The sequence below is a fragment of the Lathamus discolor genome, chromosome 11 (assembly GCF_037157495.1).
Source record: "Lathamus discolor isolate bLatDis1 chromosome 11, bLatDis1.hap1, whole genome shotgun sequence".
Taxonomy (NCBI): Eukaryota; Metazoa; Chordata; class Aves; order Psittaciformes; family Psittacidae; genus Lathamus; species Lathamus discolor.
The window spans coordinates 3,920,774-3,939,045 of record NC_088894.1 but is presented as its reverse complement, the minus strand read 5'-3'; the positions used below and the strand labels follow the sequence as shown (position 1 = coordinate 3,939,045).

The window sequence follows — 18,272 nt, the reverse complement described above, 5'->3', positions numbered from 1 at the left end:
TTAACAGGAGACCTAAAGCAAGCAGAAGCACCCATGCGACATAAAGGTGTCACATCAACCATTTGTTGAGCACTTCTCCCTGTCAAGCCTCCTATGTTCTTTATCTTTTCATTCTTTCATGAACTAGGATGTTTTCAAACTGTAATGCTATTGCTTTAGACCATCAGCAATAATTTAGATGTCAGTCAGCTGCAAGTATCTGATCTAACTGGATGAAAGGCACAGACAACTGCATGAATAATTTGGATGGGTTTGTACGTGTTTGACTATTGGTGACATTAAAGTTATTCCCACCACTTCATCCCAGAACAACACTCTGCTCAATCATACACCCACAGAACACATTAAGTCCCTGAAATGCAAGAACAACACTCGATGAACAGCCTTTGTTTTGCAGCTCTGTACAATTTTAACCAGAGGAAGGACAAAATGGGAAGTACTAACTTACTCTGCTCATTTCCTAGAGGCTGCTCCAACATTGCCAGGATGACACTGTTATCCAGAACAAAGTATCGGAAGCTATGCTTGTTTATGGTGGGTAGACGAGAGTATTTAATTAATGTGGTTTCATTCACCAAGCTGCAAGGAGAAGCAGGGCCACTGGGAGAAGGAAATGCTCCAAGTAACTGCATAATACTGCAAGTGAGAAAAAAGAGTTATGACAGACTAAGAAGATGAACAGTTCCACCACGGCACAGGCCTTCACTCATACTCTTTATTTATGTCTTGACACAGCAGTTATGCTGCCAGGGTAAATCTGCCCTCTCCCATCAGTCTATTTTGAAACAGACCTAGTAATTTCAGAAAAACATACATGAAAACCTAGAAGAAATACTATTAGAAACTGAAAATTTCTGTGGCAGGAACCAATAATGACAGTTGTTCAGTGTCAGGCTGGACATCCTAGGATTTATCTCAGGTCTTTACTCTTAACAGTACTACCCAGACCAGAAGTAAGTTTACTGAAGTCTTCCCCTCACACTTTTACACCAAGAATACATAGTTTCATCTCTTCAAATGAAGAGAGGAACTTTTAGGCAACAAAGGTTTGTCCACAAGTTCTGATGAATGCTTGTTTTTACCTTAGTAAAAGAACTGTGTCATTTTCATGAGCAAAGTTTATCATTGTTTCATTGCAAAGCAGAGCAAGAAAGAAAGGAGCAAAACATATTTATCATACCCATCCTCAATCTGTCCTGTCTGCCATCATGCTATTCATCCAGTACAACAGTGCTTTTCAACTTCTCTGGAGCAAATCCCAACTTTCCTCTCTGCACCTCCCCTTCCCAGCCCACATATTATCTATTACTGCATTTCCAACAGAACCTCTCAAATATATTAAGCAAGCCCAGTGCTGTGGGCAGACTGATATCACTCCCTGCACCAGCTTACATCTGCTGCATGTGCTATTCCCTGCTGCATTACACATGGGACAGCGTCTAACACTTTCACAATCAGTGTGGGGATGGCACTTCTCAGACAGAGAAGGGGAAGCGGAGGTGGAAAGACAGGATTGTTAGGTCAAGCAGGATAGTGAGGGAACTGCTGTCTGCAGAGAGGAATGGCTGAGAACAGAACACCATGGGCTGCAGGAAGGAGTGGGTTTTGCTCTCCAAGGAAGAGGACAGCCAGGAGAGGAAGACAGCAATCACAGGGATATTTTTCGTGTTGAACACCTGTAACAGGAGGAGGAAGCCAGCTAAGGCAGAGCACAGAACAACCCTGCCCAAAGGGCAAAACAGACAGAGCTTCTGGCTCACTGTTCAAATGCTCTTGCTACAGAGATCTCACCAGCTGGGAACTCCTGATTAAAACACCTGGGACAAGGCAACACTAAACAGTAAACACGCTCTGACAAATTACATACCACGTTAGTGTAGCTTCAGCAGCATCCTTTACTCTCATGGATGCGGGGTTTGGCTCCTTATCTCCTTTGTACTTGACTTCTTGTTCACTGTTTTTGGATTTACTTCCCGAAATGCCCAGCTCCACAATCTCCAGTACCTCTTTTAAACAATCCTAAAACACAAGAGGAACCACCTTAAAGCAGAAGCAGTCTCATAAATGTCTCCAAGACCTCAGTGAAACAGTGATACGCCATCTATTAAAATAAAGCACTGCTGGGAATATGAGCAAATAAACACAGAAGATTATACTAATAGACAGTGTTGGAATAAGATCACATTTGCTGTAAGAGTACTTTCTCTATGTACAGATGTCTACTTATGTTTGTATTCTAATGGTATAAAGTGCTCTGAATGAATATATATACACAAATATATTCCATTACAAATGTACAAAATTGCCAAGAGGACTATTAAGAGTGCAATTGAAAAATGGAAACATATTGAAGAGATAATAAATACATCTCTAAGACTCTGCAGAACTTCTAATTAAGTTCTAAGCACATCAAGAATGAACTCATCTGGAAAATTCCACTAAATCCTTTCCCAAATCTCTCAACTGTCAACAGCTTTCATAAGATATATTATGGGATCTAATTCAGCAGAAGAACAGAAACAATATTCTTAATGGACACAGCAAAGCTTCAACAGATCTATTGCAGGAGATGGCAGCACTCAGCAGAACTGAAGGTATGACTCAAGTGTTGCTCATCACACAAAGCCATTTGCTGAAACTATCTGGACTGCTACAGCAAAGGTTCAAATCTCACGGCTTGAGCTACAGAACAAGGAAACTGCTCTCATGAATCAGTAACTAGCTAAAATCTGAGCACAAGGAAGTGGCCAGGTTTTATGACCAGAGACCAGGCAGGGTTCTGTGCCTTGCCCTGTATCCTTCCTTGTATTCAGAGCTGATGTAGAAAAAGAGGTGAAGAGGAAGTTTTCTGACCTAGCAAAATGAACCAGCATTGAAATGCAAAGACTGGCCATAAAGAATTACAGAAGGAGTTTAGAGTGTTGGCTAGTAAAACAGCAGGTGAAATTCAAAGCAGATATAAGGTGAGGCACTGGGAAAAATGCAATTCTAATACTTGCAAATGCAATGAAATCTGACTATCATGACTCAGGAATGAGCTAATAAGTGACTGGAATATATCACACACAGTATGTAACATTATGTCAGTATGCCATGATAATTAGAACAAATAACCTAATGAAAGGAAATTAAGCTTTATGCAACTGAGTAATCTCATGCTGTGCCACATCCTGTCCTAGTTACCTACTGCAACGCCAGCATCCCAAAATGCCTACAGAAAGCATATTTGTTTGTTGTCCTGCTCATGGGTTTTCAACTCTTATTTATAAAAATATACATATTTTATACATGCTATAGAATATATAAGCAAAATAAGGATATACAAAGTATATATTCTATATAAAACTGTATCGATAATACATACAAATATAAATTATATGTAAAAATCTAGCAAGATCACTGAGCTGTCTCTGCAAGGAGACCAGCAATGAAATGTCTTTCAAATTATATTAATTTTTTTCCACAGCAGGACAGAAGGCTGTTGGAAACATGCAACTTTATCTTCCTGCTCTTTTCAAGCTTCCCAAGGGAATTCCATCCTGGATTGAGCTATACCTTGCTCAGTTTCTACAAAACTGATTTTTGGTGAAACACACTATGATTATTCAGAATAGAAATATCAAAGGAATTCCAGTAAGTGTAGAAGATGCTTTAGTTGGGTAAAAGCTCAGAAATGGGAGGAGACATGGCTTTTAGTGAAGGTTATCTGCAGCAGGTAGCTACTCTATATGTACACCGTTAGTTCTCATATTTCTCTCTTCAGTTTCTAGTTTTTTTTCAGTTTTTTTTCTGCTCTCTTTTTCCAGCTTCAAAAAGCAAGAAGAAAGATCAAGACATTCCTAGAAATAGAAAAGGCCATTTTAAAGCCAAAAACATTCTTGGTGACTAAAGAACAGAAATCAAAATTGAAAACTATTTTGCACAGAAACTAGTTCTGAAACTCCTACTATACTTCTGAAAATTAAGAAATTCACATGAAAGCATCAAGACCAGACAGGCATTACAATCTGGAATGTTGGAGAGATGCACACCAGAGGTTTGTACCTTCTCATCCAGCATGTCCGGGTGCTCAGTGAGCCAGACACAGAGGCACTGGAAAGCCGCAACTATCATGGAGTGAAGGTCACGGGAGTGGAGCGGGGCCGGGCGGCTGCACTGGTACACGATGTAGCTGCACACTGAGCTGATGGCTCTCTTCCGATCAGAGGAATCCACTGCCACTTTCACCTGCATAAAGCAAGGAGAGGATGAGAATTCCTCCACAAAACAATTTTGGAACAGAAGTAGTTTTTAAAAGCACTGTGTGCAGATGAAGCTCTTGAAGGTGACACCTTCCTATTACAAACACAGTATTATTTTCTAAGCTTAGAAAACTATTTCCAAGATGAGATGAAAGGGGAAAAACAGGTACCACACTTACCAAAAGGGTAATTAAGGTGCTTAATACCCTGGCACATGTATTGAACAGACCACCCTGAGCTTTCTTTCGAGGCAGAAGTCATTTACAGGACACGCATCATTTGAGCCACAGGCATTCACATTAGGAAGATACGAAGTACAAAAGGAGTACTGCTTTTCTTGTGTCCAAACAGAACATCTGCTGACTAACTCAGACACAGACAACTGGTGGCATGACTTTCACCTGAACAGGACTATGATCACCCTTTGAGAAGGGGCCAAAGTACACAAGGCTTCACCTCTCACCTTTGCCAGCCCAGACAGAAGCTCCAGTGCAGCCAGTGAGATACTCATGTCCTGCCTCCACTGGGAGTTGAGTCTTTGAGTTACCAGGTGAATACTGCGTATCAGTAGTCCAGCAGCTGTATCTGTATTAAGAGCTAGGATATAACCCCAATACCACGTACCACAGGGAGGGAAAATAACTAAGCATTAGTGACAATAAGCAAAGCACAGGCACAAGCTAAAGCAGCCACAATACACACAAAATTATACACAGCCCAGAATCTAGAATTTGGGTCGACCACTTTAGCATGGGATAACTCCCTTGTATGCACCACCAGACATTATGCAAATACACCCAGACTAGCTTATTCCAATTTTTACTTAAAAAATACATTTTTTATAATCCCAGCACTCTGCTGCACTTCAGGTTTTGCAATTGTATTTAAATTGCTGTGATGTCTTGCAGTCTCAGAAAATTTTAGGCAGTGGTAATGCATATTAAATATTAATACTTGTATATTTAGGCCACAATAATGAACTAAGAGTGCATGTAACTTCAGCTATCTATGCTAGAAGCTACCCACTCTTTCTATACCTAGTGTTTATCAAAAGTCGTGTTAGTTTGATAAACACAGATAATGTAAGAATCAGTCCTGGAGAAAAAAAGACCCAATTATTCCTAGACTTTAATTCTGGTTTTGGTATCAGTCGTTCCCATTTCTATTAGGAACATAAATACTATACATAAAGCAGTATACTGAAGTAGGCAAATTAATTTCATAAACAAGAACTGCTAAATGACTAGTTATAGAGGCATGAGAGCTGTGACAGCTAAGTACATCCTTCCCAAACTTAAATCATCAGATATAACACCAAAGAGCTAAGTACAATGTTACACTAGTAACAAGTGTCTGCTACAGTTAAACAGTAAAAATAGACCATCTTATTTTCAATTTTCTCTTGTTTGAAACATCCAGCAGAAGCAATTTAATTCTTTTCATAAATTTCTTATATCCTTACCTTTGCACATGGGAAATTTAAGAAAATCCAATAAGATAAATGTATTACAGACACATCTTTCAAGTTATGTCATGGTTTAAAGACTTTATAAGTCAGATATATTTTTAACCTTACAAATAGGTATTTTTATAAGCACTTGTCAATGAAAGCCCATACGAACTAAACACACAATTTAAATGGTGTGCTGAAAACTAGCACTTTAATAATTTCAAACAAATCCTGTAGGAAAAGCACTAACATGTTTATATGAATCCCTAAAATACACTAAAGTCTTCCCTGCCAATCTCCTTCCTCTCAGTTATACAGCTAAAGAAAAAAACAAAACCAAACCATTTTTGGTTAGCAAGAACAGAGCTGTCAGCCTAGGATCCAACATAATAAAGGTGATCTGTTCTCCCATTTACTTGGTCAACATCAGTTAAACTGCTGAAGACCAAAGGAGCACATGAAATTCCAGGATCTCAACATTTGGCCAGCTTACCACACAGATTTATAACATGGATGTTATTACAAAGATTCAAAAATGCACAGTACAAGACACAGCAAACTGAAGTTAATAATTGAATGCTCTTGTTATTACCAATGACACAACACAAGCATTTTGCTTACTTGCTCTAGGCAAACTGGAGTCCCTCAGATGCTCTTTAAATATAGTTTAAGAAAAGGTGTTGCAAAAGTCAGGTAAGCATTTGGAATGCTACCAAAATGACTGAAGCATGTTATTTATACCTGGTGTACATTCATCCCATTGCTGCTCATGAAAACTAAATGTCTTGAAAACACAAGCTTAAGTAAAGCAGTTTGCAAACACCTTTTTCGTAAGCTTTTACGTTCTTATTTTAAAAATGTTAACCAAGTCCTTTAGTAGGATTAAAACCCAATCACTTAAAGGGCACATATGAGCACAAACTGGCAACAAACAAAGGGTCTCTCCACCATGGGTTCATACCACCCATGCACGTTAATGTATTAGCCACAACTAGGAACAGGAAAAAAACCCAAACCACCACCCTGGCATGTAAGGACAAGGTGTTTTCAGAAGAACTCTTCTTACCATAATCCCTCAGAAGGGCTTGTGCTGGTCTCTCACTATCTGGTGTTGTGGGCTCCGTACTGCCTCCACTCGCAGTGCTAATGCCACTGTTAGTACGACTGTGGCTTTTGAAGAGGTTATTTTCACCACCATTCTGCAAATTGAAAGTCAGTTTTGAGCTATGAGCAGATTTTTCTGAGATTTCCTACACCAGAGGATGTTCCCAGGTACAATGGAGAAAAAATGGTGATCAAAGCTCAAGATGCTGAGAACATTGCAAGAGCAGATAAAGCAACACATTCTTTTGGTTACTTCATAAACAGAAGATACTTACCGTTTCCATCTGACAGCCAATGGCTTCTAACAGTGCTGAATCTTGAACAATATTTAACATTGCACCTGAAGAATCAGATACAAGAAGATAACTAAAAACTGCAGTAGAATATTAGCTTCTAAAATGTACAAAGAAGTGCTGCAGATCTAACATACAGGACTGCAATTCTGGTTCATAAAAACTCTGTGTAAGGGTTTTATAAAACATGGGATTTGCTTCAGGCTTAGCCATTTGAAGCAGGTGAGAGCTGAGACAGAATGCTTTCAGCTACTTTACAAATGCTTTGAACATAGGCTTTTCAATTTTTCAGTTCAGAAGGATTTTAGTTTCACAGAAGGGTTGATATCATTCCTTGACTGATACTATTCCTTGTCTCCTATCAGACTGTGCTCATTTAAAAACTCAGGTTACATTTAAGGATATCTACTAATTCTGTGAATAAATCAATAGTATTTGTTAGAGAACCAGGTGCTGAAGTGAGCTGTGTAGTGCAAAGCCACCTCCAGGGTTATACAGTGCTGGCCCTGGCTAAGTTCTTGCCTGGCACCAAGGGACCACCCCAGTTTGGCCATTAGGATCACTCTGAAACCATAAATACCCTCATCCCTTCACCAGCACTGGTCCCAAAGCATTCTTCCAACTACTCCCCTCTAGCCTTCCGCTAGTAAGAGAACTATTTCAGTCACTGTAAGGAAACTTCCCAAAAGTCTTTCCAGACTGGATTTGTTTCCCTTCACTTCTTTGACCATGCCATTTTCTTGCCCTCCCCTATTAATCGGCAGGCTCTCCATGTCCCAGAACAAGGCAGACATCTCCCACTGCAGTGCAAATCTGGTTCCTTTTTAACCAGACAAAAGGAAAGTGGTATTGTACAAGAACAGCATTACATGGAAAAACACACTTCTAAAGAGAGAAAAATAAGGGGAAAAGAATAAAAGGCAAGTATATTTTTACTTGTCTGAAAATATATTTAGCTTGACAGATTCTGCACTATTCAAGTTTTCAGCTTCTACTTTCTGAGTATTCAGAATAATGATAATACACTCATTACCACAGTGAAAAGTTTGTTGCCAAACCACAATGCCTCTCCAGACTCTGTGCCAAAGCTGTTCTCTGAGGATTTACACAGTGCTAAACAAATGTCATGTCTATTTTGTCAGTGCTGGATTGCTGGTCACCCAGGAGTACAGCTTGTTTCTAGACATAAGCATGCCAAAACTTAAAACGTTCCCTATTAACTCATTAGTCAAGAACATTTCTCAATATTAAAACTTCTCCTGTTTCTATTCCTAGTTATAACTGACTTTTCCTACTAGAATGTCCTTCACTTCCACCTCTATTTTTCAAGGACTATTCCACACACGTAAAGAAAGATTTAACAATCTCTTTCGTTAAGTCTTAAAAAAGATTTAACAAAATTCTAAGGCTTTCCAATATGTTTTCCTAGTTTGAGGGAGATTATACAGATGACAACCTGCCAGGAATTTCACTTTTCTTGCAAAGCAACACATTACTAACAACCCACATTATTCCAGGACAGATTAAGACAGACATTTCTCTAATACAGTTAATAAATAAAGAATTGTAATAACCTAGAATCATTTGAGTGTTGTTGGGATCTGTTTCCGTTTGCAAAGCTCCTATAAGTATATTCACAAGCCTCAGCTTCAAGGAAAGGAAGGTTACTGGCTTATCATATGTCGAGCTGTCATCATTGCTGAATTTCCCTTCCAGGACAACCTGAGGGTAAAAACGCATTTATTTCAGTATCAATTAGAGATCACACCAGCATGGTGTTGGTTTCAGAAGTCAGTATTGACAGCGTACTTGTAATAGTCTTACTGCTACAGACTTGCTGGAGAGTTTTAACTGCTAAAGAGAACACTAAATACAACCCACAGGTCATCCAAATCCCACCCCAAACCAGCCAGGAAAACAAAAATGGAAATGCACACAAAGTGGTAGAGTTTACTACCTCAGACTTTATGGTTCCAAAATGATGAGGGAGAGGCAACAGAGACAGCAAGATGTTAATGGAAGCTCTTCTTAGCTCTGTGGGGTTTACATAGATTTTAAACTTTGAGAGTTCTCTGCAAATCAAAGCATTGCACAGTTAATCAACTTTTCACAGGAATCTGCAGCCAAAACTAATTAAGTTAAAATTAAACACACAGCCACCTTGTGGTCTTAAATAATTTGCAGTAAATAATGTAGCTGTTTCTTTCTAGGCTCAGGGCTCTTATTTCTTTTTCAAGCAGCAGCAATAACACAATGAATCCATGAAGGAACCATCACTTGCTAAGGATTTTGTACCCCATGTGAAAGCAGTAAGCTGATGAAAATACCATTTGTATACTGCATCTTCAAAGCAGGAAGTTTTAGCCATGACCCTCCACTGGCTTTTTACAATTCAAATTCACCAGAGATCCTCAGAATATGCTCATATGCATTCTGCATAGAGCACGAACTGCTTAGCAAAACTGCTTAGCTTTTTTCAGTAGCCACCAGCAAATTCTTCTACTTATAAGACCTATCCAAAAGAATCAGTGGCTCAGATTTAAACCCAGAAGATAAATAATATTTTATGCATAAGTTCAAAATTAAATGCAGTACCAAGACACGAAAACATAAGCTGAAGAAGGCATGTGCAGAGTAGTGTTAAACTACTTAGCAAAACATCTAGAAATCTATACAGCTCTGCAAATGATGTTATATCTTCTGGTTTAAAAACCTACTCCAATTTCACTAGCCAGTCTAAATCACCAATTTTTCTATTTAATGATGTGTAAGATTACCCTCTTAATGAATTCACTGCAGCAACAGCCACTAATGAATGTCCTGTGAGATTTTACTTAAAAATCAGTAGGTTTTCAATATATTTGAGCTAAATCACTCCTTTTCCCTATTCTTACAGCTACTGCTTTCCAGAACAGAGTATCTAGCTAACACAACTCACATATTTCATTTAAAATAAGCATTACTATTGCTTTAAAGAAAATTGCATTACACAAAATAGAAAATTAGAGCTTATGAAGTGTGCTATTATCACCATCAAATACAAACACACTATGGGGCCCACACTGCAGAGCTCCTTCAATGAGAGCTACTGACAGAAACCCCTGAAGATAAAGCACTTCCCCACATTTCTGATGATATTTATATGGAAATAGCAATTTACCTGTCAGGTAAAATAGTTTCAAGAGCCGAAATGAAATAAGGAACCACGACATCGATCCCTTTCAGGTCACAGCAGAACAAAGGAGGGGAGTTTAGAATAACACTGGCAAGAACAGGGTGGCAAACGAAATCTGCTATCTGCAAACCCTGAATTAAAAGCATGTAAAATCTGACAAAGAAAGATAAGATTAAATTATTTGCACATAAAAAGCATCAGCATCCCACATGAACAAGAATGTGCAGCCACTATTTGATCTTTTCTATACAAAATGGTTTGAAATCAGAGCTAGGGAACGTTTCTATGAGCATTCCCCCAAGATACTTCAGCAAACATATTAACCAGCTTAACAAAACCCCCTCACAAATCACATGTATTACATGTGAAAAACCAGTGCAGCACAGTTTTACTGAAAGCTTTGACTTGTTACAACACAGACTGGGAGCTGCGCAAATACAGCCCGGATAGTTACTAACAGCACTTTGACCACATGCTCTCCCACTACTCCCTTCCCCACATAAAATCAAGGTCTCACTCCCATCCTTAATTCCCCAACATAAGAAAAATGCTGGGAAATCTTTGGTGGGGGGCAACAGGACAGGACACACTGATCAACAGTTTGGAAAAGGAGACCAACCGCAACCATCATAACCAGTTCAAATGAAAAAACTGGGGGCAGGAACCTAACTGGCCATCACCCTGGAGCAGTTAGTTTCTTTCACAGTTTCTTACTAGAGAATCCTTCCATCCCCTTTAATGTTTTTTTCTTTTATAGGCTTGCAAACACAGAGGAATCTGACTGAATGGGTAAGAGAAACACAGATTATCTATACACAAAACACTACAACATGCAAGAAATAACACAGTTCAGTCTTCCAGGAAGTCTTGATGCCACCTAGGGCAGTGTGTACCTGGACAGCTCGAAAGTCATGATTTGAAGCTGAGTCTCTGCCTTTCTATTACACTTTTTAACACAAATTTGGAAAAGAAGTACACTGTGATAGGCAAGATTGCCTTATTTTATGAGAAATAAGACTGAAAACAGAGGTAGTTCAGAGCCCAACTCTTTCAAATAGCGAATATTAGTGCATTTCTATATTTGAAGAAAAAAACCACTACAACAAACGAATTCCATCCCAGTGTTGTGTTGACAAGGTAGGACCCTTCACGGTCTAACAAAGTGTACATCTTATGTCTGCACACTGATTTTATCCATCTGAACAGTATCCAGTGGCAAATTACAGAAAAACAAGAATACAAAAAGCAGAAAAGTATCAAAAAGACAACATTCCTAACAGCTGGGAGGCACTTTAGAGGACTTCCCTTCAACTGGAACTGGAAGAAAACCCAGTGAAAACCAGCACCATGAGAAGAGAAAAATCACTACTTGGTCTAGCTAGGGATCCCCACCTACAGCATCTCAGGCTAACCAGGTTTATGAATTGGCAACCCAGAATTTAGTCAGTAACTGAACACTATTCCCCGTGAATTAATTTGCACCACAAAGTTATACCAACAAAGCAACTGGAAGACAGGTTAGTACCGGGATAAGTAAGCTGGTAATATTTCCTCCCCAGTCTTCTTGCTACAAAATATCCTACACAGTGTCCCGCATGCCTCTGCCCTTCCTGCTTCATAGTTGTCTGGGAATTCACTTGCATCAAACATGGGGTTGGAAGCCATTGTGTCTGTGGACATTTGAGATCCTTTCCGGCGGAACTCCACGCTAGCTTGAGTTGCTATAGCTGGGAAGAGAAAAAACAGCGTTTCACTGTGTGTGTTAATGTATAGACAAGGCTCATGGGATCCTGGACACAAAGATCAAGTCAAATTTAGTAGTTATCATGAAGCTGTTAGTTCACTGCATTTGAGGCAGTGCCTCTGTTTAGAAAGTATTTGTGAGCGTAATTAACTTTTTTCTTTGTAAGGATGACAACTGACCCTTGTATTCTAGAGCCTGTTCCAACTTCCTGCCGGGAAGAGCATGCTTCTATCCAATATTAGCTTCCTACCATCTCTGGAGGACAAGGATCTTCCCTCACCTAGTTCTCAACTCCAGAAAACTGAAGTACCACCTTGCCTTGCTGTTTTAACACATCAAGAAGCTTTTAGATGGTGACACTGTAACTTCCAAGCAAGTGCTTAATTTTCAGCTGGCCAAGTTACCTCTTATACGTCTCTGAATATCAAACTGCTTTGATCCAGTTTTGTTTTATAAATGTTTGTTACGAATAAATTATAGGGACCCATATCAATGGGTTTCAGCAAACTGTTCTCTCTCCTGATTTGGTCCCTCTCCTCACATGAGTACTGAAACAGCCGAATGAATCTGAGGTCAGGGAGTCTCCAGACAGCACATTAACACTTCGACTTGTTAGTTTATGGACAGGGGTTTTGCTTGTTTGCTTTTAAAGGAAACATCCTAATGACAGGTGTATACTCTTTATTTTTTTGCCTTTAAATTCATTGTTTAACCTACTGTTACCTTACAAATTTTCACGACATAAGTTGCAAATAAACACAAATCTTTATGTATCTTCCCATGAGCCATTTTTTGTCCTGAATAAGCTATCCAGCAATATATTGTAGTCGGAAAAAAACACTACATGCACAATGCATACAAATCAAACACTAGGTCTGTAAAATAAGCTTTAAGTAAAAAAAACATGGTTAGTGCAAAGTCCTGAAACTCATGACATGATCACAGACTAAAGTACAGAAAAGATGGGACTGATTCAGGCAGATTAATTTGCTTTTGCCAACAATCCTCCCCATTCAAAAACACACACAAAAAAAATTACTTGTCTTTTTCCAAGTAAAAGTGCAAAAGCTACAAGAGACAATGGGAATGAATTTACAAATAAAATATGGGATAATGGAAAAAGAAAAGCATGACCGCAATTAAGGAAAAGCTACTGGTTCCTACTTACAAGATTTATAAGAAAGAAGAATTTGGATAAAAGATGCTGCAAGATAATAGAAATAAAATGGAAACAAATCAAAGGACAGCAGTAGTTATAAAATACTTTTAAGATGGTGAAATCGTAATATAAGTTAAGAAGCTTTTAGCTTTTCTAAAAAATAGATTAAAAGCTTTATGATACAGCAAGCTCGTTAAACACACAGGAAATTGGCATTCAGGTCCAAAATTATGGTTTTGAAAGTACCATGCAAAACAATGAACGAAAAGTTACAAAATACTAATAAGGTTCAGAGCTGTTCACACCAATGTACATCAGTTCCTCAAACAGATGCATTAACCCTTCCCAGCTCAAGTACACTTCCCTATGCTGCACTCTACCTGGTGTACACACCAGGCTACCGTAAGGCTCTGTGACTTGGGGTACAATGTCTTGCAGGGGGAAGGTTACTTACCTGCAGTCTCCTCACAGCAATACTCCTACTTCCAAACCATGAGTTTCTGAAGGTATGACAGCTCTGGCTTCCCTAAGCCAAGCTGCTATCAGCCAGTATACCCCAGCATACCTCCCCTGACCACCAGCTCAATCAACAACCTTCCAAAGCAGAAATAAAAGGCAGAGCACTACCAGAAATACCAACACCTCAAAAACAATCTCCAGAGAAAGAGGAAAGACTCCAGTAGCCAGGGACCAGGAGAGAATGTCACCACCTCATAAGAGTGGCAGCTGTGAACATGCAGGGTCAGATCAAGGCTTATGACCAAGCCCTTCAGCAATGCTCAAAGATGTCCCTAATCAGGACTTCTTGTAGTTTACCAGAAACGTTCTTTGGGATGTTTAATATTAATGACAGTAGGAACAGAAAACAGGAGGATGAAACTATACCCACTGCCAACAGCACCAGGAACCAACCTAGGCCAGGCTCCCTCAGCTGCTATAAACCACACAGCTGGCAGGCTCATGACCAACTGCTCTTGGTACAAGGAATAAGAGTGAGGCCACCGGGTTGGAAGACTCGGTTCCTGAAATGCAAAGCAGGGTCAAGTAGAGCCAGTCTGGTTACCCTTCCACCCATCCAGATATTTTTCATCTCAGAAATACAAAAAGCTGCACATTTTGTCCACCAGTCTTTTTTCTTAACTTCCTTCCTGGAGGTTAAAGAGTCCAAGAAGTAAGATATGTGAGGCTCCAACACAAGGAGAAAAGCAAGAGCAGAGAGGTACTCATTCACATTCGCCTTGATTAGCTGCTCCTTACTTCCTAAAGCTCATCAGAAAGACTTGTGTCTTAAGATGGGAAAAGGATGATACACCAGTCCCTGAGAATCAGCAGGGTTTATTTCAAAGAATTGAACTAAATTCTGAACTAGAACGTGAGATTGCAGCTTGTCTGCAGCATTACTTGTTAAGCAATCACATGTAGCTCATGAATGCTTCTTTATAAATCCTGTCATATGGGTTCTCATTGAGAATGAGACATAACAGAAGAGGAGTAAGAAACACACATTAGAAAAAGCAGCATTCCTGAAAGACAACCCAGGGTGGGGGATCTCCCTCTGCAGGACCAAGGAGCAATCTGTACCGAGATATTTCACCTCTTTCTTTTTCAAAGTGGTCCTCAGTCCTCCAGCCAAACACAGAACAGAGAAATCATATCAGAGAGCTCCGAGAGAAGAAATTCTGACTGCGTGGCATTGAAACAAACTGAACATTAGAAGGTTTTAAAGCTGTTGAGATCTTACACAGCTGCAGTCCTACGACATAAAAATAGTGTGTGGGCCAGCAGAAGACAATACTACAGAGCAAAGCTGATTTTAAGTGCAGACACTTCCCAATCATAAAGTATTTAAAGCAGCCATAAAAATAGTAGTGCTTCCTGAAGCTAATGCAAAGATTATCAACAGCAGTATCAAACATGGTAAGACTATTCAAGCTATTGGCAAGAAGTGTTACTGTACCAGGCTACAAAGGGTAGCAGATGGCCTGTGATATATACAGGTACAGCCAACCTGCTGCCAAAAAGAAGCAGATTTATTTTTGGCCTCTTTCCTAAAGGTTAGGGACTGTGGCAGCTAACTGTCCTTCTCTGGTGCCCTCTTTCTGCAAGCCACATCTACACTGGGTAACACAAGCAGAGGCTGGCAGACTGGCACAAATGCAGATCTGATTATTACTGATGGGCCCCACTTGTGTGACGGAGGGGGACCAGAGCACACGACCCTCCTCATTCAGCCTTATTCAGGTTTCATGAATTAAACTCAAAGAAGCTTTTCAGTTTGGACTTAAACCTGATTTAAAAGACACATACTTCAAGTCAACAGAAACTGCAAGGAGCCCTTTACAAATCTTGCTTCATTTTCCTAGAGCAGAGACCGCACAAAAGGATTTATCCAAAAGGATAAATCAGGCAATCAGATTTTGGCGCCTCTGGAAACTCTGTAAAGAGTTTCAGCAATATGGGTTTATCTTCAATTCGCTCTTCTGACTGCCTGCCATAGCATTCTGTCACCAGTACTTTACACAGTGGGAAGAACACATGTGGCATCCCAGAAGGGCAGAAAAGACTCGACTAAATTCCCTAAATTAATTCTGTCTTCCAAATAGCTAGAAAAGCAGGACACAGAAGAGTTTTCTGGATTTCCAACAACATAATTCCCTCAGATCCACTGCAGCTAACAAATGGCAGAACTTGTGACAGTTAAAGACTGGTCTCATCAGGGACAAATCTGAAGAGGATGGAGGAGGAAGATAATCAAGTCATTCCTAAATAGGTGTTTCTAGCTTTCAGGAAGCTAGTAAGTTCTTCTCTAGCAACATGACCATTTTCTGACCACTGTTAGGCATACATGACTAGAAGGCCCTGGAACCGCTCCAAGGAAGTCAATCATTTTGATTTAGAATAACTGTACTTCTGCTAGAATCACACCATCCCTGTTACAGCTGACACTGCCACATAAGCAGCATCTCAGCTGAGATCCTTTTCAGGTTAAACACTTCAATAAAATTGCTCAAGATACAGGCTATGTCAAAATTTAAATGATCCAGTCAATTCTGAAAAGCATTAATACAGAAACACATCAGGAGCACGTGCAACTGAACACAGCATCAGATGATGCCTTACTCCTCCCTACGCGCAGCTATTGCTCTAGTAACATGTCACAGGCCTTTTACAGGGGGACTTGAAACTTCTACCACAGAAATCCACAACTGAACACTTTCAAAAACCACATGATCCATATCTAAAAATACCTTTAACAGATTCCAAATCCTAAATCCATCGCCTCCACACGGATTTGTGACACAACAAACAAAGAAGATCATCAGTTTAACTGCTGCTGTCACGTCCCACTATGAACCCAACTTGCTACAACAAACATCTTCCTCCTATTTCTCTAAGGCCAGCAAGCTCCTGATAGATACATCTCTTGCAACTGCTTAGCAGACATCCAAAACACTACATGAAGAACAGGAAAAATGCAAGGAGTGAGAAACTTTATTCTTTTCTGATTATCGTCACCAAAAGGAAGGATGCTAAACCCTTCTCTGACCAGAACACTACTTCTGCTATCATGTTTCAAAACATCTAACCTCTAAAGCTGAGCAAAGCATAGGAGACACAAATAAATGTAGCAGTCAAGGACTGAAGACCTCAAAGGTATCAAGTCATATATGGGAACACGGAGCAGCCGCCACTGAAAAGCAGCAGCTTCACCTGCTACTTTAAGGATTTCTGTTCCTCTAACACTTCCCATCACCCAGAAATACCACTTTGTGCAGTATCTGTAGCGATGTTTGATAGTCTTTCAAATATTAAAGACTCACTATAAAAGTTGCTATTACTCAGAGATACTCAAGCAGATTTGAAATTAGGCAGCGGGCTCTTAACGCATCATTTCCTTTACTTAATAAGATTTCCCCACTAGCATGCTCAGGAATGCATTGTTAGAGCAAAAGTGTTTAATAGCAAAATGTGATTTTTTTATAGATTTTAAAGCCCCCAAACACCTGCTTTAGCTAATAGCAGGTGCTGGCTCAGCTGGGAGGGGTTAACCACAGTACAGCACTTCTGATGATTTTGGTTTGGATTACGCATATGTTAATCTTGCAGGTAGGAAAAGTCAGTAAAACAAGGAAAAAAAGTGTATGTCTTTTTTTCAGTGATATTTACCAGTCATGCTGCTGTCTCTGTTTATTCCATTATGAAGTTTACAGTGAACAAATGCTGCATCAAATAACCACGATCCAAAGAGGTTCAAGATGCTGTTAACCTTTGGCCTGCGAGGGGCTGGTAGTGGCCGTGGCTCAGAACTTGTCTGGTTTGGGCTAGACAGTGGAGAAGTAGAGGAGGGTTGATGCTGCACTTTTGAAGTGTGTGCAGTAGTTACCTATTTGAACAGAGGAACACACAGATCAGCTCCTAGAAGCAAGTAAATCACTTCTTCTAACAGAAGAAACTATCAGAAGGGTCAGCTACTTAAATACAGAATAGGGAGTCTTACAGTGCTGGTTTTCATCGTTGCTTTATTCACAGTCACTGCCCGATGCCTTCGGTTGTGGGGTGGAGTGGTGTTGATAGCAGTGTTCTGGGGCATGCTCAGCCTATTCACTGGCGTGGGGGGTGCACTATCAGACCGGGGTCGTGAAATGCCTGTGGATCAAGAAATAAAGCAGGTTTTAAGCAAGAATTCCATAGGCTTATATGCAGCAGCCCAGTCAGTAAACATCTGGACCTTCTGTAAATAGACTAGCTTTCCTCCCTGCCCCCCAAACCAGCAGCAGTACAAAAAACATTTTTCCCCTTTTACTATTAGCAGAAATAAATGTACAAGGAAAAGACAACCCTGCTTACATGTAATAAGCAAATGACTAAAACCCATCAAAGAACCCCACATGTTAAGAAGGTCAGAAGTGGGACACGGTAGGACCAAGTCTAAAAGCAAACAAGAGGGGAAGGGGCAAGGTTTATTTGCCAAAGCCAACTTAGGAGCTCGCTCCTGCCAAAATCCAGGTGCCTCTCACCTTTGTTCTTTGCCAATGAAAGATCCCATGCTCTGTTCCAATTCCCCTCTAAGACTTCTGACCCTTTAAAGCCATCCTAGCGCACTAA

At 39.9% G+C, this 18,272-nt stretch overlaps 2 protein-coding genes across 4 annotated transcripts in view; one reads left to right on the top strand and one right to left on the bottom strand.

Moving 5' to 3' along the window:
• SLA2 (Src like adaptor 2) overlaps positions 1-18,272 on the top strand; it is a 105,840-nt gene that overhangs the window by 10,769 nt on the left and 76,799 nt on the right. The window lies entirely within an intron of this gene.
• RALGAPB (Ral GTPase activating protein non-catalytic subunit beta) overlaps positions 1-18,272 on the bottom strand; it is a 56,025-nt gene that overhangs the window by 21,223 nt on the left and 16,530 nt on the right. For 2 of the 3 annotated variants that reach the window (XM_065691188.1, XM_065691189.1), the window contains exons 8-19: positions 17,665-17,813; positions 17,334-17,550; positions 11,789-11,990; positions 10,249-10,416; positions 9,046-9,160; positions 8,663-8,810; positions 7,071-7,135; positions 6,758-6,890; positions 4,705-4,838; positions 4,045-4,227; positions 1,868-2,019; positions 449-636 (exon numbers count right to left, since the gene is read on the bottom strand). In XM_065691188.1, coding sequence (XP_065547260.1) covers positions 449-636; positions 1,868-2,019; positions 4,045-4,227; positions 4,705-4,838; positions 6,758-6,890; positions 7,071-7,135; positions 8,663-8,810; positions 9,046-9,160; positions 10,249-10,416; positions 11,789-11,990; positions 17,334-17,550; positions 17,665-17,813 — 1,854 coding nt within the window. The remainder of the gene's footprint in view (positions 1-448; positions 637-1,867; positions 2,020-4,044; positions 4,228-4,704; positions 4,839-6,757; positions 6,891-7,070; positions 7,136-8,662; positions 8,811-9,045; positions 9,161-10,248; positions 10,417-11,788; positions 11,991-17,333; positions 17,551-17,664; positions 17,814-18,272) is intronic. The other variant, XM_065691190.1, reaches the window with a different exon arrangement.